This window comes from Pectinophora gossypiella, chromosome 18, assembly GCF_024362695.1.
Source record: "Pectinophora gossypiella chromosome 18, ilPecGoss1.1, whole genome shotgun sequence".
Lineage (NCBI taxonomy): Eukaryota > Metazoa > Arthropoda > Insecta > Lepidoptera > Gelechiidae > Pectinophora > Pectinophora gossypiella.
In genome coordinates this window covers 10,110,289-10,136,932 of record NC_065421.1, presented here as the reverse complement: position 1 = coordinate 10,136,932, position 26,644 = coordinate 10,110,289, and the positions used below count along the sequence as shown (strand labels likewise).

The window sequence follows — 26,644 nt, the reverse complement described above, 5'->3', positions numbered from 1 at the left end:
ATTGCAGGTTAGAGGGCAACATAATAATCATTAGTCTAGCCTTGTTATATGCACTCTGTGCCTCGCTGATGATACTAAGTTTGGTCAAACCCCGGACACTTCATACAAACAACCTCGTTTTACAAAGACACTACAGATCGACTTTATCAACACGCGTAACTGTGTGTGTGACGACTGAGGGCTGTCAATTACAATACCTAATTTAACCGTCATTACATACTTAGGTAGGTAGTACTACGTATAATAATTATACGCGTTTATAATAATCAGTAGGTAATTATTTATTTATTTATTTTCCACACAAATCACAAACAAGAAATTTTAATCAATGGCGGTTCACAATAAAATTGGCTTTATTGAACCTCTGTGGACACCATCTAATTTTACGTTATACCTGTCATTTTCATATCCGTCAAAAAAGAAAGGGACGGATTGACAGTTGTTATATTTAAAACGAATGAGTGAATGAATGAATGACACACAGGCGAATCAAACAAGCATCTCGTCAATATACAACCGGTTTGACGGGTGCTGTCAACTTAATTCGGTCAGGTATTTTGCCAGTGTAAAATTTTGAGTGTTGTTTTTTCTGTCTAAAATTGGTATGTGTTAATTAAAATACGCCTGTGGATTACACGTAAGGTAAGATAAGTATAACGTAAAATAAAATTAGGTGGTGGCTACAGGAATTAGCACCAATCACCAATGCCTCTAACATACATACATAAACACATACACAGACGGTACATTGATGCAACGGAGCTATATTTTTATTACATTCGAAGGTGGATTTCAGCCCGAGCTGTAGGCATAGAATAAGGAATAATACTACGTATAGAACGGTAACTCTCCGCTCCCCACCAGCAGCTGAGCTAGGTTTACCTCACCCCCCGTCGGTATTACATTAGACCTTATCGTACGTATGGGCGTCGACGTCACACACATAGATGCGCGTGAACGATAACGTCAATGTGAATCGTCTGTGTAACACGAGGTGTTTTGTATGAAGTGTCCGAGACGTACCGTAGGCGAGGGCGTAATGGAGCCGAGAGTGTAATGTGTGTGTGTCTCAATAAGGTGTTTCTATACCTAAAACCGTCGCAATAAGAGCTTCTTTACGAGCAAGTGTATTGAAAATAAAGTTATTATTACAGCATTTGCAATCTTGATTGAATAAAAACCTAAGGAAGAGCGTCCTTAGCGCCGTACATCGCAACGTGTTATGCGTGTGACCCAGTGAGAATGACTCTATCTATATTGAACAGGTAACTATTATATACATTTTTCTATTATTATGTTTAAATTAACACGTTCATTGTGTAACTGAAAATTAGATATCAACCCCTCACGTGCAATATTATTTTTCAATAAACACATTGGTATTTTTGTACGTAGACACACTATGACAAAAAAAATTTGTTCCACATATGGGACATACACGTATGAGTTTCAAATTTATTGCGTCAAATGTGGTTCATACACAGTGAACGTGTTAAATCTTTGTATTGGAAACATATAGCAATAGTAGCAATAATCTAATCCAGTTTAGGTACTTTTTTAAAGTTGGTTTACTTTTGGTAAAAATCTATAAAATAAAATTTTTAACAAAAAAAAACCGACTTCAAACGCAAAACTAAAAAGCAATAAATAAATTTACTTCGCACAAAGTAATTAGTACGTATTTTCAATTAGTTAATTAATTTATAATTCTGAAGCCGGTGCCAAGGAAATGCTACAACGAAGTACCGATTCATATATTTTTCAATACTGATTGTTTTGTAATTTTTTGTTTGACATTGTTTTGTAATTGCTTTGATATAGGTATTAAACAATATTGTGTGTACATAGTAATTTGATATTGTAGTAGGGTTGTTGTAGCATTTACTTGGCACCGACTTCAGAATTATAAATTAATTAACTAATTGAAAATACGTACTAATTACTTTGTGCGAAGTAAATTTATTTATTGCTTTTTAGTTTTGCGTTTGAAGTCGGTTTTTTTTTGTTAAAAATTTTATTTTATTTTACGATTTTAAGTGATGGTTAGACCGAGCAAGGATGCAGACAGACAGATTTTCTGATTTATATTCATATATAATAATATAATATATTATTAGTAGTGATCACAATTATTATTGATGAACATGTTTACACACACACACTCACACACGCGCTAACGCACACGAGCACACGCGCACGTACACACGCACACACACAGATACACGCACACACACAGACACACGCACACACACACACACACACACACACACACACACACACACACACACACACACACACACACACACACACACACACACACACGTGTATGTGTACATACAGACATGTGGTTGTCAGTGGAAGCTGCTATCATACACACTCACGCATACATATAGATACAGTAGATTTCGCGTGGTTCGCTCGCTGCTAAAGCAGCTCGCGTGTCCTGTTTATTCGAAACTGTCCCTCTTCGTATGGCGGCCATCTTGTTTTTCCGCCATTTTGTTTTATTTCACCGGCGACAGAATTTGACCAAGATTTAAATGGGTGTCGTGGAAACAAACAAAATCCAGGTGCAATAGGTTTGCCAGACCGTAGGATGTCTCCCTGATTGGGAGCAGTTTTCAAAGATGACGTTCCGATCACACCCCTATACATCATTTTTACCCCCAAGACATTTTCTGAAAAAAACAAAATTTTGTATGGCGGCCATCTTGTTTTTTCGCCATTTTGTATTTTTTTCACCGGCCATTAAATTCGACCAAGATTTAAATAGGTTTCGTGAAAGAAAAATTGGTTCAGGTGTGATAGTTTCGCCAGGCCGTAGGGTGTCACCCTGATGCGGAGCAGTTTTCGAAAATCGGGAAGTATTTCCATACTTAACATGACGATCCGATCACAACCCCGATATATATTTTATATCCCGAGACATTTTCTGAAAAAAACAAAATTGTGTATGGCGGCCATCTTGTTTTTCCGCCATTTTGTTTTTTTTTTTTACGCGCTATGGAATTTGACCAAGATTTAAATAAGTGCTCTGAAAGAAATATTGGTTCACGTGCGATAGTTTTGCCAGGCCGTAGAGTATCTCTCTGATGCGGAGCAGTTTTTGGTGACCAGAAAGTATTTCCGTACTCTACATGACGTTTTGAGTAAGCGCCCCATACATTATTTTTACCCAAACGGGCTTCTTCCAAAATCGACAAAATTTTGTATGGCGGCCATCTTTTTTTTCCGCCATTTTGTTTTTTTGCACCGGCGATTGAATTTGATCAAGATTTAAAAACGTTTCGTGAAAGAAAAATTGCTCCAGGTTGTATAGTTTTGCCAGGCCATAGGGTATCTCCCTGATGCTGACCAGTTTTCGAAGGTCGGGAAGTTTTCCCGAAGCCTAAAGATCGATCCGATCAATATGACTTTACAAACGCACTAGTCGCTCCTACGATTTTTGAAAATTCCCCTCGATTTCTCTGGTCTTCCATCATCAGATCCTGACTTCCTTGACATGGGACCCCCTTGGGTATATCTCCTTTCAAACAAAAAAAGAATTATCAAAATCGGTTCATATACGACGAAGATATGCCCGAACAAACATAAAAAAAAAAAAAAAAAAATATACGGTCGAATTGAGAACCTCCTCCTTTTTTGAAGTCGGTAAAAAACTCACATGAACTTGCGTCTATTTTCCGCCGGGGTAAGCAGATTATGGAATTCCATTTGCATTTTATTTTTTTCATTTGATATAAAAGTTCGACTTTAAAACCTACAGCGAGGCATTACGGGCTGTTAATTTAAAAAATACGAGCTAAAATTTTATAGGTTTTAAACTACTCTGTAGCCGATTGTCCGGACCCACCGCAGTTAAGTCAATAAAAAAAAACAATTATAGGTTTGTCGCCACATATACTAGGTTATCACATTTCTAGTATACGGGATAGGGGTAATCTTTTGCGGTTGTATGAACCCACGTAGAAAATCATAAGTTGCAATGTTGCCATGTGGTTTTCTATTGGTTGCTGTCATTTTACACCTTTAGTGCGCGACCAACCGTTATTGAAAATGATTTTATTATACCTACCGCGCGTAATAGATTTCTGTTGCCAAGTTGGCCAATGTTTTACTGTGGAGTTGCGGCGTGAAATGTGTTTATGATGGAACACAACGTCCGTAGAGTGGACCTTTTTATTTTTTTTATCAGTTTTTACAAAGTAAAATAAAATATCTTATGTAGGTATTTGAGATAGCACATAAGCGTTACAGTTAGTATTCTTAACATATCCCAATGTAGACTTATCACATTAACATAAGCTCACACCTGTATCCCAATTGGGGTAGCTAGTATATCCATCGCAAGATGTACCACTGTACTTTCTATTAGACCAACGTGATAGGTGATAAGTTATCATCCATACGATTATATAGTAAAGGGACCTATTACATAAACGATTATTGGTAACCATCTTGTCTTCTATCGTGTGGGTTGTGAGGTGCATTACCAACCCCAACAACCCTTATGCCATGGCTCATGTAACGACTTATATCAGTACGTAATAACCGGGACCAACGGTTTAACGTGCCTTTTGAAACACAGATCATCTTACTTTCGGACTATCAGGTGAAACTGAAATGTCCTAACCAAACTGGGGATCAGTAACCATTAACCATTTTTGCTACGAAATTGTTTGCCGAGCCTGTATAGTTCAGGTGGAGGGGTCTATAGAATAAAAACTTCCTGGAACTACCTAGCGGCTACAACTATAAGATTTTATCAAGCCTTTACGATTGCTCTAGCTAAAAAATTGCCAGCCATAAAAGACAGGGAAACGCGTATTTTCGCTGTAATAAACGTAACATGTAAGTAGAAACTTAGCTGTATAGTCAATTCGCATACAGGGTGTTAGTGAGATCGTACCAAACACTGAGTGGGATGATTCAGACCATGATTCTGAGTTAATATCAAGTGGAATTTTCCGTCGAAAATTCATGATTTTTGAAATTTATTTTTAATTCTATGCTTTTGCGATGGAAAAATTCCACTTGATATTAACTCAGAATCATGAGCCGAATCACCCCCCTCAGTATTCGTTACGATGTCACTGTAACTATGTACAAGTACTTACAGGTACCCGTAAGAGTGTCGTATGGGTGTTAGTGACATAGTAACGAAAACTTTAAGGGATGATTCAGACCATGCTTCTGAGTTGATATCTAGTGGAATTTCCTGTCGTGAACATTTTAGTGTTTTTTTTTTATTATTTTTAGTTCCATACTTTTGCGACAGAAAATTCTACTTGATATCGACTCAATCATGGTCTGAATCCCTCAAAGTTTTCGTTACGATGTCACTAACATCCTGTATATTAAACATAATTGCAAGAAATGTATAACGATTCCAAGAATCGGGGGATATATACAATTTGCTTACATGCCAGTCATTACCGAGTGCCAATCAGAGTAACTTCGGTTTTACTACAGCCGCTATTATAGGATCCCATTTAACATTTTTACAATCTCTAATTGCATATTATAAACCTGTAAATGGCTAAAGTTATGGCGGCGTGCTCAGGGGTTCGAATAAAATATGATAAAGGGAAAAGTGATAAAAATTGTATATTTATAGCTAGCCTGGCTAGGGAGGGGCTCGTTTCACCGTGGTATCGATTTTTATCGCCGCTATATTGCGTTTGTTGTGCAAACAAATAATAACTATAAACTCCTATAAACGTTTTCTTTTTCATTTCAGTTTAGTGTTGTGTAAAATAAGTTGTTGTGTCATGAATTCATATTTCCGTGTGGATGGATTGTGTGAAAGGTGTGAGTACTGAGATGAAGGCTGACAGAGATGGACAGAAGAGGAGTACATATTGAGCCGATCCCACATAGAGGGAGATAAGAGCAGGAGGATGATGATGTCATAAATTAATAGTTAATTGGTAATATCTTCAATTCTTCAGACATGTATTTGAAGAAAAGGAAATACTTATGCTATCATGAAAATTTTCATTCGATTCGCACCGACATTTTTGCTACGGGTAATTATTCTGAAGTTTATTGCGGATACTTATAAAACAACTACTAATGGCTAATTTCGAAAAATTATAATTTATGTTAGTTGTAATTTAAATGCAACTAAGTATTTATTGCATCCTTTCAACCGAGTCTCACGGAACACGGCATATTTGCCTCGGTATAAAGTAATAAAACAGTATTCCTTATACTTTACTAGTTAACTTTATGGTTACAATTTAACCTCCAAGGTTACAAGCGGTATAAAATTTATATGTTAATAATGTCAAATGTACAACTATAGTTTTACATTGGTCAAATGAGCAATGTACGGCCGTAAAATGGCAGTCGCAGTGCAGTAATGTAGTTTTAAATCGTAAAATTAAGTGCATACTTTTTTACTACTTAAAATAAAATATGGGAACACACGAACACTTCAATAATAGTGTTTAAACAGCCGTTGTCATAAAATGATATCAATAATCTTTGATGTTATAAAAATATATGTTTTTCTTTATTTTAATTGCCCGGTAGTCATGTTGTATACGAGTATTGTATAAAGCAATCGTTGTACAAATGACTCGTTACGATGCTCCTGAGATTCCTCCATAGTAGTGAGTAGTAATAAAAAGTCAATTGTACCACGATGAAATAGATAAAATATTATTCTACCACTCACCGAATAGTCCAGCGTGGCGACGACACAATAGTCCTTCCATCGCAAACAGCAACGCACAGCAAAAGTCCACACAACACACAGCACATACAAAACAAAGTATCATTCGCAAAATAACTTCATGGACGACGATAGTACACCACTTATATTATTAATTTCGCTCAGCATTTTCCTACAAAAAAGAAAATAAAATAAATATCGACATGACACTGGCACAACACTTGGCGGGAAATGAACTGTCACTTTACAATTCGAATTTCGAAGTTTTGGTCCGGTCACTGCAAAGTGGAAATCACTACTGGTTAGTGCTGCCGGGGGCCGTTGAGTCGGCCGCATCATAATCGATCGATTCAAAGTAACTAATTTGTAACGTGTCGTGTTTGTTGCGTGTGATTGTGAAACTGAATTCGCAACGTTGTGATACATTGTGATCGATTGGACTGATTATGTGATGTTATTATTCAATTTTCTTAGAAGATATAAAGTTAGAGCAAGATTACTAACGTTGTTTAGTACCTAAACCGGATTTCGACTTTCAAAGCAGCGTTTTTGGCTGACGCGTAAGGTATGTTTTCTACGACCTTCCAAGCCGTAACAAGGACGCGCCAGCTAACCTACTTAATAACACCAACGCAACACGATTACTTAATAACTACATCTGATTTCACTTCTCCTAAGATCATTACCATAACTGTGCAATTTTAAAACATTAGCACCATTAAAGCCAGTAAATGAAACTGGAGTCTAAGGACGTGCTTGTATAATAAAAATGGCAAAATAAGTTAAATAACTCATCGTACCAGGGGCCAGGGCTACCAACTGAAAAATTAAGCTGATAGATACCTATATGTTTTTGTTTTGCAAGATCCTCGAACCTCGTAAAGTACTTAGTATTTTTGCTTAAGTATCTATTTTTTGTGATTCTGTAATAATGCAACGTTTTTAAAACTAGTTCTTAAAAATAGTTTGTTTTTATTAATACATATTTGAATCTTCCTCTACATTTTCGGTTAATTCTTTGAAAATATTCTAATTCTATTGAATTAGGGCCCTTAGTAGGCATCTATCAAGTCAGTCAAGTCTAGTCCAGGGGTTCCCAATCTTTTTTACCTGGGGCGCAGTTACAAGTTTAGTATTTTGTAAAATAACGTCAATGTGTGGTGTCTGTGTAAAACGAGGTTGTTTGTATGAAAATATGTCCGGGGTGTGCCTTTGTCTGTTTTTTATACGTTATCCTGTGGACACCAAAACCTTCCGTTGATAAGTGAAAAGATTGGCTAGTGAATAGCACAATGGAACATTAATTAGACAGTCTACTGTAAAATTAGTGCCAATAAGCCGCCAATCAACTCGTCACACCCTGACGTCTATTGTCTGTCTACCCTAGAGTAACTAGCGGAAGGAGTAAAACAAGTATCGAGGCTACGAAACTGGAGTGTTTAACTAGCTACTGTTAGATAGAAAAGAATCAATCGGCCTAATCTCGACTGATACATCACTATGCTAATGAACGTCACAACACTGGCTACTGTACTTTTGACAGTACAAACTCGTAGCGCGCATTGAGGCTAATGTAAATTGATATCTAAGTATATCGAAATATAATCACTAATTGTAGTGAACTAGTCGGTCTAATACTACTTACATAGTATTTAATGCGGTTCCTTTCTATTTATTTATTTAATGTATACAATTTAAGTAGCTACATGCCAACAAAATTTTTCCACATATATAAAATAATTTCTTGATTAAAAAAAAAATCATTTATCTCAGTGAATATTGTTTTCTTCTATGTTATGAACACGTTCAGCTTATCTTTACGGGGATATCGTGAAAACCCACAGAGGGTTTGTTATTTTTAATACGTTAGACAATTATAACGGTGACGAGTTGATCGCCTGTCACCACACTCATCATGTCCATCTTGTGACTACGCATCAAAAATGTCTGCCGGTGAAGGCTCTGCTCATCCCGTCGGAGAATAAGGGCGTGAATTTATATACCTATGTGAATAGATTTCATTAAAGGAAAGAGTCTTTACATTCCAGTGAATAGATTATTATTTAGATGGGTAATTACCCAGTTAAATGCATTGAATGTGAATGTTGTGTGTATTTTAAGTGCAATAAAGTGTTTTTGTATTGTATTGTGAAATCGCTCCCGCTTGCGTTCCGTCACACGCCAACCTAATAGCTTCATCGGTAATAATTCTTACTAGACAATTACCGGTGTAATTAGTTCATTCACCATTACTAGTGTTGGACGCGAACTAAATTAATTAAGTATGTATGTCGCTGTTGCTACGGTTGTCTATATTATATAAAGGGCAACATTGTGCCAGTTTAAAAAGTATAAATGTCATTGTGACAGATCAATTTTTTATTTATAAAAATGTACTCTATTTTCGAAGAATAAAGTAAATGGCGGGAAAAAAATATACAACACTAAGTAACTGTCAGTCTGAATTTTATTAAGTAATCTAGAGACGGGTCAAAAGTATTTGCTAAGACTTATTTGATTTTCATTACTATTGCTTGCTACATGAACGATTGGTCAAAAATATTATGACATTAAATAAATATGGAACATTTTTTAAAATTAAATGCCAATTATTTCTGACAGAATACTAAAAAAATTACAAAATATAAACGTAATGAAAAAAGTTGTGTATTTTTACGTCTTGATAACTTATAACTAATATTAGTTACTCTATGGTAGGAAGTAGAACTACTATTTGTGCCTGCTATTATTAAATCTTTGTATGATATGACATTATTTAATAAGCATTGTACTTGACAAGGCGACGACAACCGTAATTGGGTAGTTTCCTTGGTCAAATATAAATGATGACATTCTGATTACTAAATAAAGACAGATCTAAAACTTACGAAAAATATTGTTTTTTCTACTTACTTATTTATGAATTTAAATCAATAAAAACGTAAAAATAAGACCAACATTTTATCATGTTTTTTTATGACATCACAGTGTGCTTTTTCATACACATTCTATAGTAATTTCGTGTTTTGACGTTTAGTAAAAAGTAATTCATTTGGCTAGTTGGAAAATAGCCTATTGTTGATATTTTAAAAATGGAATGACAATGCAACATGACTATTTTTGTTTTTTTTTTTTTTGCTGACAGCCAGATGCAAATATCTATACGGCGCTATTATCGTATTTGGAATGTTCTACGTTCTTTGATCTCTTTAGTCGTATTGGCTGTCCTGGACGATTCTTTGGGATAGCCGACTAGTCGGCATAGCTTCAAAATTCAGAAAATACTTGAAATAAGAACTCTGGTGAACATTAATTAAAAAAAATATTTACAACAATTAGCACTTAACCCTAACTTAGGCACGCCTACTTATACAAGTACAAAACCAACTTAAAAAACCTCTCTCATAATGATTAATAAAATAGTTACCTATACACAGCTTATGCCCCTAAGAAAGTTGCGAATACAGTTTCACTTGTTTTTAGGGTTTATTTAAAAAATAAGAATAAATATGTTATTTTTAATTCTTTTGTGTAAACGATGTCTGTCGTGTGTAAATTCGGACTAATCGCGAGATATTGTACAGGAAACCATGCGTTTTTTTTAACAGTTACATAGGTAAGGCCATTTGGGGTTAATAACCCTATATGTTGTGCTGGCTTTTCTTTCGCGGGTTGGAAGGTAATACAGGCAATTGCTTCTGTAAAAACCGGGACCTGTCAAAACTTTAGATTAGGTAAGCGAACTCTTTGAAAAACGGGACAACGCTAGGGGGTTGATGAACCCTGTATGTTGTGGTTAATGTGGATATGACCACCGAGATTTCTGAGATTGCTTACGTACCTAACGTTATAATATTATACGTTACGTATTAATTCGTGTATTAATTAAATATGTTAAAGTTTTTTGATCCTGACAAACAGTTAAGATAAAAATACATAACTACGTTTATCTTAGGTTTAATTATCTTATAGTGAAGCTATTGTAAGTTTATTTATTTTTAGATTTGTACTTTTATTAGTTAGCAATTACGAAGTAAAAATATATTTATCTCTTCTTTTTTATTTATGTTTGTGTACTTATTGCTTTTAATAATAAAATAAAATGCTACTACAATTAAAATGATTCAAATGAGAGTATCCATTTAAACTGTTCTCCGGCAATAGGTGAAAAGATATTCCCGATGCTATTTTTATTTTATTTTATTAAACGACATTTAAATCTCATTTATTTTGTGTAATTTTTACGATAATAAATTGTTGTATTTTTTTACCGATTGTGTAAAATTTTAGTTAAGCGTGTAAGTGAATAATTTACTGAGCGTGTAAAACATTAAAGACTCGTGTATTTTTTGCGTGTAGCGTGTTATGTCGTGTTTAGTGTTGTTGGAGAAAACTAATATTACTGTATTAAAGTCCGTACTGGCGAGTCGAGTTCCTCAGCTCGTGGCCATCGAAGATGTTCAGATTGTGCTTCCTCGCGTACTCGTTGATGATCATCTTCCCTGGAAACATATGACGCTAGCTTTACACTCGCACAGCGGGGTATGAGGAACTGCATTTATTACAATTTATTATACTATTATTATAATTCCCGTCGTCATAATTGTCGTCGGTCATGTCGTATCAGGAGGTGAAGGATTTGGTAGGAAGAAGAGAGGAATGGCGATTACTCCACCGACAAGAGCGCAGCTCTTAAAAAAAAAGAGAGATAATTCCCGTGACCTTAATATAAGCATCATGGCTTCATAACTTCGTGAGAAAACGCACATAATTTCCCGAGAAATGCGTTTCGGAGGTGACCTAACCAGCCCAATACCTGTGTTGTTTGCCTTCGGGTTGGAAGGTCAGATAGGCATTCAATTCTGTAATGAACCGGACCTGTCAAATCTTTAGGCTAAGTAATTTAGAATTTGTGTAGGTACCAAAAAAAATGTCAGCACCAAAAGTAATTTCTTTAACACCTAATACAGCTTTTTAGATACCTATGTGGGAAACAAGACAGAAAATGTAGCTCTATAAATAAATTACATTTATACAAAACAAATATATATTTCATGATTCTCGGAATTTTGTTAACGAACCTTAGGAGAAATTGATTTGAATTTGAGTGATTTGAATGAATTAAGAGATAGTAGCAACGAGGTACAGAAATTATACCATCAAATAAGGTAACATAATTTTGATCAGATTTCTTTATTATTTATTTATCTTTAGAAGACAGAGAGATGAGGAGGAAGGGTGCAGACAACATTGAGTTTGCTTGTTACAAAAAGATTGATAAAAATTGCAAATTATGGCAATAAATAGTGAAAATTTTAATAATTCTAAATAAATTTCCGCATAGTCTCCTAATGTTATTTTTTAGTGAAATAAATAAATGCAGTTCCTTTTTAATTCGCAATATTTAGCAGTTATTACAAATACATCGATATAAAATGGAAATCTTTTTTGTTAAAAAGTAATTGTAATATAAAATATCTCAAGATGCGTATAAAGCAACCAACCATATGAAGCGTTTTAGTGGGAATTTTAATCAAAGTTTCTCATATATTGAAAACATAACATAATTAAATTTAATAAAGATAAAATTAAATTAATTACCATTGTCAACAGCAAATGATTTCCACTTAGATATACGCTTGCGTGATTTGTCATTATCGTATTTTTACATCATACATAAAATGGTACGGAGCATAATCATAGCAAAAATTAAATTTAATATATAAGTAATTTTGTATAAATACGTATTATTGTTAAGAAAGTTATTCATGGCTCATAAACCATGTGATAAGCGCCACAAGCGATAAATTTAGTCACGTGAATTTGATATAAGAAAATTTATATTTGTTTTAGTAATGTACATACGCGGAATATTACAAGATTCATATATAAAAATGTAATAAAATATTCCACTGTTTTATTTTTCACACGCCGTTGAAACAACGATAATGACAAAAGGTTTATAATATAATACGTTTAAATATTACTTTGAAAAGTTGGGTACTTTCGTAAAATTTAATTATTTTCAATGTTAATTTATAAATCGTTAAACTAAAGTGTATGCATGATTAGTTCTAACTGAGCGCATTATAAAGTCCTGATATTTGTTTACTCTAACAATTTATTCGGGTCGACTCCATTTAAATAGTTTTCTTTTTTATTTTTCCAAAATAAATAACTGGTCCCTAAATTCACGAACTGACGTTACTTCGTTATTCGTATAACAACCTACTCGTAGAAGTTATTAGTATGTGCGAAAATGCTCGATAATAAGATCTATGCCGTCGTAAATACTCGTATTGGTAAGATTAACATTTGAGAAAATAAGAAAAAAGAAAAGACCTATCTACAATTTAACTGTTATACCCAGGGATTTCGAAATACGCCCGTAAGTTGCGATGAAAATAATAACTCATTTGTTATACTGCCCACGTAAAATGCTGTCCATTATTGAATTACGCCAATTGTCGACATCCTCACGCCCAAACGAATATATACAGGGTGGCCTAAAGAGTGATGACCAAACGAAAACTTCAATATTATTATTTTTAATCGATTTCTTTTTTGATGTGAATAATAAAACTCTTCTACGTCGCCTCTCTTTACAAAACAGTCATTGCTATTCAAAATATAGATTTAATAATGCCCTGTCACATACTTATTATAGAAGTTATATCAAAAGACAAAAATCTATTAAGATAGGTATGTATATATAAAACATAGCCGCCCGTCCCGTTTCACGATAAACACAAAAAGTCCTTGTACCCAACTAATCAAAGTAAAAACAATTTATACAGAATTCACATAGCATTAAAAAATAATAACTTGTACATTTATGTAAAGGTCGACTTGAACATGTCCGTTTAATTTTATAATAAAAAAAAACACAACCGATTGACGTAGGTGTAGAAAAATTATTGGTGTGTGATATTACATTATATTTGCGCTTTAGCACGGTGCGTATGACAGCAGCACAGAAAGATAGAGTACAGCCGAGTGCGAAAGAGACACAAAAAGAAAATGGTTTACTAGTATTTTGACAGGTGTACCTACTACGCACAACGCTATAACGCAAATACTACAGTCATCCCAATGATTATTTATGTAGTTATTGGCTGAAGTTCTTGACGTTTCTGAATAAGAGGTGAGTGAAGCAGCGTGGAAAATGTCGATATTCGGAAATAAAAAAACATCCATTAGAGGTTGGTCTGGCGAGTACGATTAGTTACAATGAGTTTCTAGTTGAAACTCCTGTAGTTTTGAGACCACATTCGAAAATATTCTTTCCGTTGTTACATACTTAAACAGCGACGTCTAGGATTAACAAAACGCAGTAAAACAAATGAACAACGAAATGACCAACACTTTTTAATTGAGCATCAACCGGGATTTTAAAGTAATTTAAATTTGGAATTCCTAATAGCATATGAGGTATTGAACTTAATATTAAAAACTGCAATTTTTGAGGAAAAAATTGGGAGATGATTCTGAGTTGATATCAAGTGGGAAAATTGATCTAAGAAACAGTTTACTCCTTACTAATGTCATATTACAATTTCGACTAAAACTATTGCATCCTACGTGCACTCAAGAACAAGTAGAATGTCTACTTGTATTTACTACCTAAAATACATTTTATTGGACCTCCTAGATTTAATTACAGTTTTGAAATCTCTAACATCTAAAATAATAGCCCCGGGCCTTCAATTATTGTAAAAGGGGAATGAATCTTATGTTACTATAGGTAGTTTCGCCTCGAGAGGCATTCGCAACTTGACCGAACAAACGGTTTCTTCCTTTAGCGAATGTATTATAATTATCCAACACACAAGACTGCACGCAGTACAAGTAGGTAATAATGCAATAGATTGACATAAACGGCAATTAACGAACGACAGACGTACCTACCGCGGTGTAGAGTTGTAGACCTATGATTATTCTTCACGGAGTTTTATCTTACAAACTGTGGTAAAACCTTTATAAACCACCGTAATATACAAGAATAAAGAACGAAATTAATTATGTATAAACAACTTATATAAATACCACTGCTGGACGCAGACGTCCCCTCAATCAACTGGACAGGGAAGATCGTACTCCACCACGCTGCTTCGTTACGGGTTGGTAGAGAATTAAATAAATGAATTGTATGAAAAAAAAACGTAAGTAAACATATAAAAAATGTAAGTTTTCTATCAAAAACTTCACCTCGTATTCAAAGAACGCAAAGAACTTGTAATCAATCAGTAATTATCGTACCTTCATCAATTTTTCTAGAAGCCTCGTCGAGGTCGGAGCCGGCGTAGTTTAGAATGACCAGCACCAGGGGCATCATTTCCCAGGAGTAGTGGAACTTTTCCAGCAGTTTGTGGCAGTTCTCCACTAGCGTTTCAAGGGACACCGCTGCAAAGAAATTGTGGAGTTAGTCGAAGATGAAATGATTCAATGTACCTACCTAGTTTAAAACATTAATAGGTATATCGCAAATGAATTCGTCACCAAAATAGTGACTATGGTTCTGTGGCCTGTTCTCAAACGGGGAGCGGCGGCTCGAACCCCAGCACCGGACTTTCGCAAATGAGTTACTAAAATATCATAAGTGCAGTTTTCACTAACACAGTTAACTCGACTATTATAAACGGCGGATACGGCTCACCACCTATCATGTAGGTCTAAAGGAAGCTCGGTGAGGTGTGGTGCTTAGAGTTCATATTTCTATGTATGTTATGGGATAGACCTCTGATCCTAATTTAATGTGAACTGAAATCCAATTCCTTTGTGAAAAATCACATTCGGGTGTGTTTTTTGTTAACAAAACCTCGTAAAAATTTGTGGTCTCATTTTTACCCGAATTGAAATAAATAGGAACACATTTAGATATATAGAAGAGATTTTGCTGACAAATTAGAATGTGATATGATGATGTTTGGTGTGATTTTGATGTGTTTTTTTTTAATGTTTTTTTAAGAAGACGCTGACATGGCTTCTTTTTCACTAAAATGCGACGTTATGTAAATCGTTTTATTCGAACACACTGACGGTTTTTGTAATCGTTTGTGTGGTATATTTATGTTGTTTGCTTATGGTTTTTTGTCATGTCAGATATGATTTGGAAGTACCGCTTTATTGCGAGACCTGCACGTCGACTAGATGCTGCAGACCTCAGTAAATTACAAGATTTAGGGGGGAGACCTGTGGTATATTTATGTTGTTTGCTTATGGTTTTCTGTCATGTCAAGGGGTTGAAATGGCCACATCGAAGCAATTCATCTAAGAAAGCAATATTGCTATTTGACATTTGTTTGCATTGCGCACTTACTTTTATATGCGCAAATGTCAAATTGCTATATTGCTTTCTTAGATGAATTGCTTCGATGTGGCCATTTTAACCCCCAGATATGATTTGCAAATGCCGTTTGATTGAATATACTACAGTTTGCAACTTAGCTAAGGCCAGGTCTATCGATCTGTCAAAAGGCTGTCAAAGCAGTTCCCATGGCGTCCTGTCAATTAATTATTTAAAAAGTAAACATTATAACAATGCAGGTGTCAAGTGACTGTTTGTTTAACGCGTCGATCAGTGGAACTTACAGTTGGTGCCGACATAAATAAATAAAGATAAGCAGTATGTGTGGGCCTATAATTCTCAGAGCTACCCAAAATGGAATGTGGCATGATTGAGGATAAAAAATAGAGGCTCAAATTTAGGCGGAAGTGTGCGGAGTGTTTTGAAAGTTCTCCATACTATCCATCTATAATTCGTGATAAATTGCTATAAAGTGTGGAGCAACGTGGAGTGTCCGAAGCATGAGTTACGAAAAGGCAGTTTTTATTGAAAATATGGTTTTCTAAGTTTCCTTCTTTCCGATCTTTAGGGATTGAATATAACACTATGATTTTGCAGTTAAACGCTGCGCAAAGAACCAAAACTATATGTTTGATTACTCAAATAGTATGAGCAACTATCAAAATTTAAGAACACTCATCAGTAGCGACACCTGATGGGACAAATAGACAGTTTTTATCCTCATTGCAAAATGCCAAGTATGAAGTCTTTTTAATTAAAAATATCTACTTGGTCTATAACCTCAGGTCCTGATGTGATCTTAAGCAAAACCTCGATTTTTTTAATCAATCAACCCGGGTAAAAATGAAACTATATTTTTTATCTGGGTTGAATTTAGTATATTGAATTTAGAATTTAGTATATGTGATTTGTTCTTCTAGAAGATATGTTTTTTCTATAATATTGTATCTCTATGAGGGCAACATAGAAAAAAGGCGGATTTATAGAATCACGATATTCTTCTTCTTCTATCGTGTGGGTTGTGAGGCGGAGTACCAACCTCATCAACCCCACCATACTTATTTCATCACGATATTTATTTTATGGCACAACCAATAACACCATATTATTATAATGAGTTTTCTGAACTAGCCATAGACTATCAAAACTATTCTAGTATTGCTATAGCTAAAATAATTTATGCTTGACTTGGTCATACACAAATAATCAGATAGGTGTTTACGTGGTATCACTTTAAGGCGACGATATAGACTAGATGATTCCAGGCCATAACCTTTTAAAAAAGAATAAAAATATAGAGTAGATAACAATACAGACACGACTGAGAAACAAAACAACGCAAAGGTACAAGTGATTATACTGAGCATACAGTTAAATATAGCATGATTAATTTGAAAGCTGACAGAACAATACATATTTCTGATATGTCTCTTTCTCACTAGTCTATAAGAATCATATTTCTGTCCTGTTGTCAACTAAATCAAGCTATATTTAACGAAGAATAATACAAGGCAATTTGTAGAAATTACGGCACTTATTAGTTCTAGGTGGGATGAACCTTAAGGTGAACTAGCGCCCAAAACAATATCCTAAGCCTTAATCCGTTAATAATAATTATAAAAAAAAATTTTTTTTGGACAAATTGAACTGCAGGTGTTACTAGCGGTGGTATTAACACGTTCATTGTGTATGAACCACATATGAGGTAATACATTTGGAAGTCATACGTGTGCCATAAAGTGCCATAGTGTGTCTATGTACATAAATTACAATGTGGTTATCGAAAATTAACATTGCACGTGAGGGGTTGATATCTAATTTTCAGTAACACAGTGAACGTGTTAGTAAACTAATCTCAGCTTAGAGACTGTCCTCAAGATCATGTCAATGTGACTGTTCTTATATATAAAAACAGAGACTTGAGCATTCTTGAGGGCAGTCTCAGCTGAGATTAGTTTATTAATACTACTCTACAAGTTAAATAATTATGTTTGTGCGACAGGGCGCTATTCTTAAGTGGGATAATAACTGATTTATCTGTCCTACAAAAAATAGGTAACTACAATAAAGAATGTGATCAAATATACCTTACAAGCAGATCAAGTATATTTTTAATATTAACGGATTAACACAAAGTTGCTACGGATGGTAAGGTTGGCGTGTTTCACTGTAAATAAATACAAGAAATAACATAATGCGTCAAATAATTTAACAAAGACTAGTCATCTTCTAACACCTCGTGAATAACAAAGCTCGAACAATCGAGTGTTGCCATAAAGGAGGATTAAGAAACATCATTGACTATACCTCCGGCTATAAAGCGAGCTCGCAACCGACGCTTGTCAAACTTCGGACGAATGTAGTAAATATTTTTATACTTATAAATTAAGGAGTGCAACATTGTCCAGTTGGACAGGTATAGTATCATGTCTAAAGCTCTAAAAAGAAACGGTTTATAGGATTTAAAAGTCTTTACTGAATACACTATAGTAAGTATACTATGCGTTTATTAGAATTCACATAAACATACATACATAAACTCACATCAATTTTCCAACGGAGTAAGCAGATACCATAGAATTCTATTTGATTCGATCCGGACATACTTCTCTTGCTTCTCTTTCTTCTTCATCAATCGTTTAAAAAAAGTGAAGAAGTGTGTCTAGATCGAAGCAAATGGAATTCCATAGTCACTTACCCCGGTGGGAAATAGGCGTGAAGTTATGTATGTATCAATCGTTGTATGCACGCCGGTACAGAGTAGATCTTAATGGTACTTAACCTTTTTTAAGGATATCCCAATTTACATTTTTTTTATTCTAACAGAACGCTCGGTGAGTTGTGACTATTTAGCTCATCTTGCGATGGATGTACCTCTGACTACCCTCTTGCGATAGATGGATAGATATAGTCGTGAGCGTGTCAATGTCGGCCATTGACAACCTATGCTGTTATTCTAGGTCTTCATTCGCCAGCCCTACATACCTACAACCTTCGCCTTACGAGTATGTGTCGTAATTTATCGTCCTTCATCAGCTCCACGTGTCCAAAATATCTCACCCATCTTGATTCGCAACCGCGCATTTTCTTTTCAAATAATTAAGTACATTCAGTTTATTTTTAACGGCATTTTCCAAGTATAATAGAAACAAAGTCATGGCTGATTAATAAAAATACGTTACGGTTATGAAAATGAAACTATTTTATCGCTAATTAGTCTCAGTCTATTGTTGTTTCTTAATACAATGGTTATAAGCGAAACAATATGCCTACAATACCACAATCTTAGTCGTCAAACAGGGCAGGAACGGCAAAATATAACATTAAAAAAACTATCATATTATGTGTGGTATAGAAATGCACAATTTTGTCTGAGTAGAGAGAGATGTTTCAGCATCCAAATATAATGTCACTTACGTCATACATTTAATACATACATCACACCCGTAACTCTATTCGTCCGGCTAAAAAAATAATGCAATATCCGGCAAATACAAAAAAAACCCGTCAAAAAAAATCACACCTATTTGTCGGGATACATTCCCGTAATTGGTTTCAATTACAGAACCACAGCCTCCGTGGTCTAGTGGTTAGAGCGTTAGGCTCACGATCTGGAGGTCCGGGTTCGATTCCCGATGGAAAAATTGTCGAAATCACTTTGTGAGACTGTCCTTTGTGTTATAAGGTCTTTTCAGGCTTGAATCACCTGATTGTCCGAAAAAGTAAGACGATTCCGTGCTTCGGAGGGCACGTTAAGCCGTTGGTCCCGGATATTAGCCGTAGAAACATCTCACTAACCCGCATTGGAGCAGCGTGGTGGAGTATGCTCCATACCCCCTCCGGTTGATTAAGGGGAGGCCTGTGCCCAGCAGTGGGACGTATATAGGCTATTTATGTATGTGTACAGACCCACAAAAAGCTGCAGTGACCTCTGTCAGGGCCCGTGTGACCCATGATACACCGCGATGAACCGCTTGGTTGTAGGTACCTCAAAGTTTTTCGCTCTCTCGATGGGCCAACAATCCGCTGGTATAACTAAATGGGACAATTAATATATGCTGGCACTGAAAATGGGCGGGTAAGCGCCCTCCAGGAGCAACCAAACATGTACACATCTATAAGTTATCCGGCCCAAACCCATGAACACTTTGAGAACCGCTGTCGAAGCTGGAAGGTCGTGCATCGCTGCAGACGTCAGCTGTTTACGACCTGCCTTTGTGTAGGGACACTAAAAAACCTATTCGCCGACCAATAGGACACTAAGACACACTAAGGCGCACTAAGTCACGCTTTCAAAGAGACACGTTACGTTCAGTGACGTCAATTTCCCGGGAATGTTCCCAAAGTGGGAATTTTCCTGTTGTAAAAACTCTTTCATAGTAACGACTGGCTTGCTTTGTTTTCAAATTGTTCATTCTTATACTCTGATCTTATCTGCGTAAATGTTAGGTAATAAAGCTGTTATTACATAACTTTTGCACTTTTTTACTGTTTTTTTTTTACATCTTTTTTTTGTTATATTGTTGTTATTTTGGTGCCCTGGTAGCCCAGAACGCTTGCTTGCTTTGAGGTCGCAGGTTTGAATCCAGCACAGGCCTAAACCAATGATTGTCGAATTTGTTTTCGAATTCATGTTTGGATCACAAATAATTAATACGTGCTCAGCGGTGAAGGAAAACATCGTGAGGAAACCCACATTCCCGAGAAATGCATTTTCGGAGGTATGTGGCCTAACCTGTATTATGCTGGTTTTCCCTTCGCGGGTTGGACGAACAGACAGGCAGTCGCTTCTGTAAAAAAAGAACCTGTCAAATCGTCGGGTTGAGTAAGCGGACCGTGTGGAAAACGGGATTATGCTATGGGGATTTTTTTTTTGGTGATTTTAAATGATGTTATTGTCTTGTTCTTGTGTGTGGTGTCCTTTTATCTACATTCATACATACATAAATCCACGCCTACTTCATACCGGGGTACGTAGAGACTACGGAATTCCATTTGCTTCGATCCTGACACACTTCTCTTGCTTCCTCTACATACATAATTCAGAGTATACACTTTGGTACCTTGTCACATGATGTGTTTTTGACAAATTACACAGTAAGTCTCACTAAATGACAAATATGTTATTGCGACAGAGTCTTAAAGTGGGTACATTATGCTCATGACTGTACGTCCTTCAAGGTCTTCCTCTGCCAGTCCTACCACCAACCTTCGCCTTATATACTGCTTTCGTAATCCTATTATCCTTCATCCGCTCTACGTGTCCAAACCAACTAAATATTCAATTCTCTATCTTAGTCACTATATCGTCTTTTACGCCATATCTCTCATACATCCATTCTATTCAAAATTAAGACTTATTAGGGCACTGTTAGGGGCACTGTTAGGGTAACTTATGCTGGGACTGACCGCACCTGATTTTCAACAACCAGATAGGCGCTCGGTGCGGTGAGGAGCTCAGTGGCGCAGCGGTTAATGCGCTCGGTCTGCGATTGTAGAAGTTAAGCAACTTTCGCAAAGGCCGGTCATAGGATGGGTAACCACAAAAAATTTTTCATCTCGAGCTCCCCCGTGCTTGGGAAGGCACGTTAAGCCGTTGGTCCCGGCTGCATTAGCAGTCGTTAATAACCATCAATCCGCACTGGGCCCGCGTGATGGTTTAAGGCCCGATCTCCCTATCCGTCCATAGGGAAGGCCCGTGCCCCAGCAGTGGGGACGTTAATGGGCTGGGGATGATGATCCCAGATAGGCAGAGATGTTTAGTATACGTACACACCCACTTCTCGCCAGTTTTTTTTTTTTATAATTCATGTAGTAGGGGGCTAGTTACCTATTATCTCTCTATTCTGCATCTGGTTTTGATACCCGAAAAAGAACAAGAAACACATGAAACAGTAGGAGTAGGGCCCTGTGCTGGGAGGTTTTCTGGCCACATCGTTCCCTCAGCGATACAACTTCCGATGTGGTAGTAGTTTTACACCCAGTTACATAATACGTAATTTAATTTTTGACGTTCATAAAGCGCTAAATATGTAAGCTAATTTTGAAGAATAAATATTTTTTGAATTTTGAAATGTTTTCATCACGGAAGTTTACAATATGTCCTTTCAGACAACTATTTCAAGCAGTCTCCGAGTTTATTTTCTTGCTTCGAGCATTTGCATGTTAGTTGTGTAAAATTATAGGTTCACCTACAATCTCAGAGTCTAGTTAAATAATGTTTCAATAGTCCAAGGGCAGGTATGGCAGCGTTTGAAGTCATAAAATTGCACTAGCCATTGAGTTGCCCAAGCGAGGAAATTAGATGGAAACTGCGTTACTGACTTTGTTAACGGCCTCCGTGGTCCAGTGGTTGAGCGTTGGGCTCACGATCCGGAGGTCCTGAGTTCGAATCCCGGGGGTACATCACAAAAATCACTTTGTGATCCCTAGTTTGGTTTTAGTAACATTACAGGCTGATCACCTGATTGCCCAAAAGTAAGACGATCCGTGCTTCGGAAGGCATGTTAAGCCGTTGGTCCCGGTTACTACTTAGTACCTATTTGAAAAAAAGTGTCTCTTTCATATTCTCCAAAAGAAAGTGTAACAAAAAAATTAAACGTATTCAATATTCCAAATAATCAGATTGTTACTAAAAACAATATATCACCAAAATTTAAAATAGAAAAAAATTAAAAAACTGTATCTTCCAATCTATAGTAGGTAACATAATTTATTATACATCATTGCTACCAACATTAAAAGTCCGAAAGTAGGTATTCGAATCGTAAAAAATCAATTTTCTAACGTTAGCGAGGCAACGTCATTACGTAACTGAAAGCGTTAACGGTTGTAACTTTATAATCGCATCGTACGGTGGAATGCTCGCCTCGACCAATCACAACGCGCCGCCACGCCTACCGCGCTCGCTATTGGTCGATCCAACTTTGAATATAGAACCGCTTTTTTCTCTAACGCCTACGTAAGCTCAGGCAGTTTTCTTTCGACGACGTTCGATTCGAACATTGCGTTGTATGCTATTTGATTTTCTCTCTATTTGGGTCATCAAACGATAACACACTAAGTTATTGTAACTTATACTAATCGACACAACTTATGTAATTATGAAACAAACTCCGATAACCATAGTTTATTAAGCATTATTAGTAAACTTACCTAAAATATTATTTCGTTACACACTTTTTTTTGTTTTTTATGGCTGATTGTATTGTATCGTAGTGGTCGTCTGGAAAAAATTGCTTCAGAGCAATAAGGCCGCCTATGTGAACTGTATCTGCGTTATAAATGTTTGTATGTCCTGTTTGTGTACAATAAATCATATTTGATTTTATCTCGTCAAAATAAAAAAAAACTGACGATATTTTATTTATTTATTTTCATTCACTATCTGGCCGGACTGATGGGGAGGCTTACGGCTTGCAAGTTTTTGGAAAATCACATTCGGATGTGGTTTTTGTTAACAAAACCTCGCAAAAGACAAGCTAGTTTCAATACAGGACTAAGTTCGTGGTGTCATTTTTTTTACCCGGAATGAAATTATTTGAAAGAAATCGAGGATTTTTTTGAAGAAAGTCAAGTTCATAAAAGGCTCTTACTTTCTTAGTTTTCACTATACGTAAAGCGACAATATTGAGATGTTATTAAAACTGCATTAGATTCCTTACGTACTATCACTATTCCTTTCTCAAATCAACCTTAATTGAAAATCAAAAATATCTTCATTCAGTAAGTAACCTAGTTACACTTTCAATCGTTATTTTTTACATAACGAACGTCCCATCGGCCTAAAACTTCTCACAACCTGTATAACCGGGGTAAAGAAGCTTCAAGAAAAACCTCCGCACAAGGCCCTTGACGTGTGAACTTGACACATTTTAAACCCATGAAGGGATTCGGTGTCGTAATATATGAACTTCTTCTTAATTATTTCTTCTTAAAACATTAAAGGAAGATGAATTGCTTCTAAGTATATGACCTACTTACGCCCTAGAGTAAACTCTCATTCCAATAAAGAAGTTATTACAAAAAAAAAGTTTAGAAACTAATACCCTAAAAGGCTCTAAAACACGAAAATAGGGATAGTTCTCTGAATTTATTCCGAACATAGCCGTGGTCGTAAACTAGTCACGGAATCGACCACGGGTAGGTATCTTGTATACTGCACTAGGTCTTCGGAAGAATTTCAGAGATATATACCTATTTTCTTGTTTCATACTTTTCGGAGCGTGCATGTACCTATACGTATATACATACATCTTCTTCTATCGTATGGGTTGTGGGGTGTTTACCAACCCCATCATCCCTGGTGTCAGGGTTATTATTGAGCCGCCATAGGCCCCTGACTACGTACTTACATCCACTAACGGCTTAACGTGCCTTCCGAAGTATGGATCATCTTACTTTTTGGACAATCAGGTGATCAGCCTGTAATGTCCTAACCCAAGTAGGGATCACAAAGTGATTTTTGTGATTTGTCACCACCGGGAATCGAACCCGAGACATCCGGGATCGTGAGCACATCGCTCAACCACTGGACCACAGAGGCCGTCACGGCCGGCCGTATACATACATAGTATCTATGTACATACATCATACATACACACATTGCGGCTAAACACATAACCCTCCTTTTTGCTTCGCCGCAGTCGAGTAACAATGAGTTAATGATCTTAAATGTTCACAGTAATAAAATCACTTGTAATTATGCGGAAATTATTATCGTATTGCTGTTTCTTTGTTGCTTCTCTCATGACTCGGGTTGGGTGTAAAAAAATGTCTATGGGTTTAGTGACATCAAGGGCATAATCGTAACCTTAATATGACTTCTTCCACGGACTGTACGGTCACGAGCATTAATATGTATACACTTTGGTACCATGTCACATTAACTTTTTTGACAAATTGAATTGTAAGTCTCACTAAATGTCAAATATGTTAGTGCGACAGATTCCTAAAATGGGTACATTATATTGCTCATGACTGTACACGACTCACGACTATATCCCAATTGACTACTTGCCTACTTTTTGGCGGGAACAGAAACGGGACGGTTGTTTTCTTCATTGAATAATCTAAATAATCAATACGAAGTGGTGTTTTGTGGTTATCGATCGCATTAAGTTAGTCGGAAAACATTCGCGGTAGTGTTATTATATTAAAATATTCAATAAACAAAGTGTACCTACCTATCTATTTTCGTTTCGTGCCAACAAGCCACTTCATAACTCAAAAGTTTATGCGAACTTTTGAGTTAATTCGATTGGGGTTCGGAGTAGGAGGCTGCTCCGAGTGTGGGGGCTTAGGTTTCATCATTCATCATCACCTTTCATCATTTCATCAATCATCGTCAAGAAAAAAAATACATAAGACATGGCTGTATGGGCATAGTTCCCTTTGCCTTGCCCTACGGTCAACTGTATTTTCCTCTAGGATAATTCAGGAAACTTGATATCAACTCGCAATCATGGTCTGAATCAAAGACTGGCAATAGGCTCGCCTCCTATTAGGTACATGGGACTTAATCAAAAATGGCGAGGAGTGAGTATATATTACTATACACCTCTGCCCTCCCCCTTGGAGATACAGGCGTGTATGCTAAGCTTCTGTTAAAAATTGTCTTTTCACTTTATGCCGCAAAAATAAAAAATCTTAATCAAAATCTTTAAACTTTTCCGGTCATATTATACTTATTGTGACTTGCCCACCCCGATAGTATTGCGGGCGTGAGTTATATTTATGAATTGTGTGCCTTTTACGCGAACGGCGGCCATTTTGTACAACTAGGTACTTTGTAAGTAGGCGTTATTAGCGGTATGAGTTATGACGGCATGAAAATGTAATAAAACTCTTAATGGCGGCGCAGCTGTGATGGCGACCCACGGCGAATTCTACAAACATCATAAATAATGTTACGGGTTGCATGTCACCATTATACTAATATAGAACACATAATACTTTACTTAAAAAAAGAAAGAAAGAGAGGAAGGGGAAGACCAAGAAGAGCTCACATGGAATAAATGAAAGAGAAGGCGAACGTCGTGTCTTATAAGGAGATGAAGGAATTAGTCTTTGATAGACAAGAATGGAGAGTGGTATATCAACAATAGTGTATAAATACTTTACTTCACTTTGAATGCATATAACTCGGGTGCTTTCAAGGCCAGAGTGAACAGGCACCTTCTGGGCGAGCTCCATCTTAGGCCTCGTCAATGCCTTCGGGGAAGTCTGGGGCCAAGAGCAAATCCAGCTAAGGTAAAAAAAGAAAAAAAAAAGGAATGAAAGTACATTTACGAAAAAGATTTATCTTTTGGGTGTAAGTGGTAGGACTGGAAGAGGAAGGCCCAGGAGTAAATACCGCGATCAGATCCAGCATGTTTTAAAGAAAAGCCAGATTAAGAATACTCTAAACCATCGAGCATGCATGAAGTCTCATGAAAGTGACGAAAGTGGTGTTTCAGGATCGTAGTACGAGTTCGGTTTCGCCAGCCACATCAGAGCCCACCACAACAACGACCCGGGATAGATATTTAGGAGTCGCCATCGCTGGATACGGTTTGGACGACATGATGATGATGATGAAGAGACTTCTGCCTACCCCAACGGGAAATAGACCGGGCAATACTGATGTCCATGTTAATAATTCATACGACGCGATCTAT

At 36.3% G+C, this 26,644-nt stretch overlaps 1 protein-coding gene across 1 annotated transcript in view; it reads right to left on the bottom strand.

Moving 5' to 3' along the window:
* The window catches only part of LOC126375085 (protein doublesex), a 202,500-nt gene that overhangs the window by 118,128 nt on the left and 57,728 nt on the right, over positions 1–26,644 (bottom strand). The window contains 4 exon segments of the mRNA XM_050021928.1: positions 6,683–6,851; positions 6,928–6,957; positions 11,100–11,181; positions 14,939–15,082. Of these exon segments, the coding sequence (XP_049877885.1) occupies positions 6,782–6,851; positions 6,928–6,957; positions 11,100–11,181; positions 14,939–15,082 (326 nt within the window). The 3' untranslated portion in view covers positions 6,683–6,781.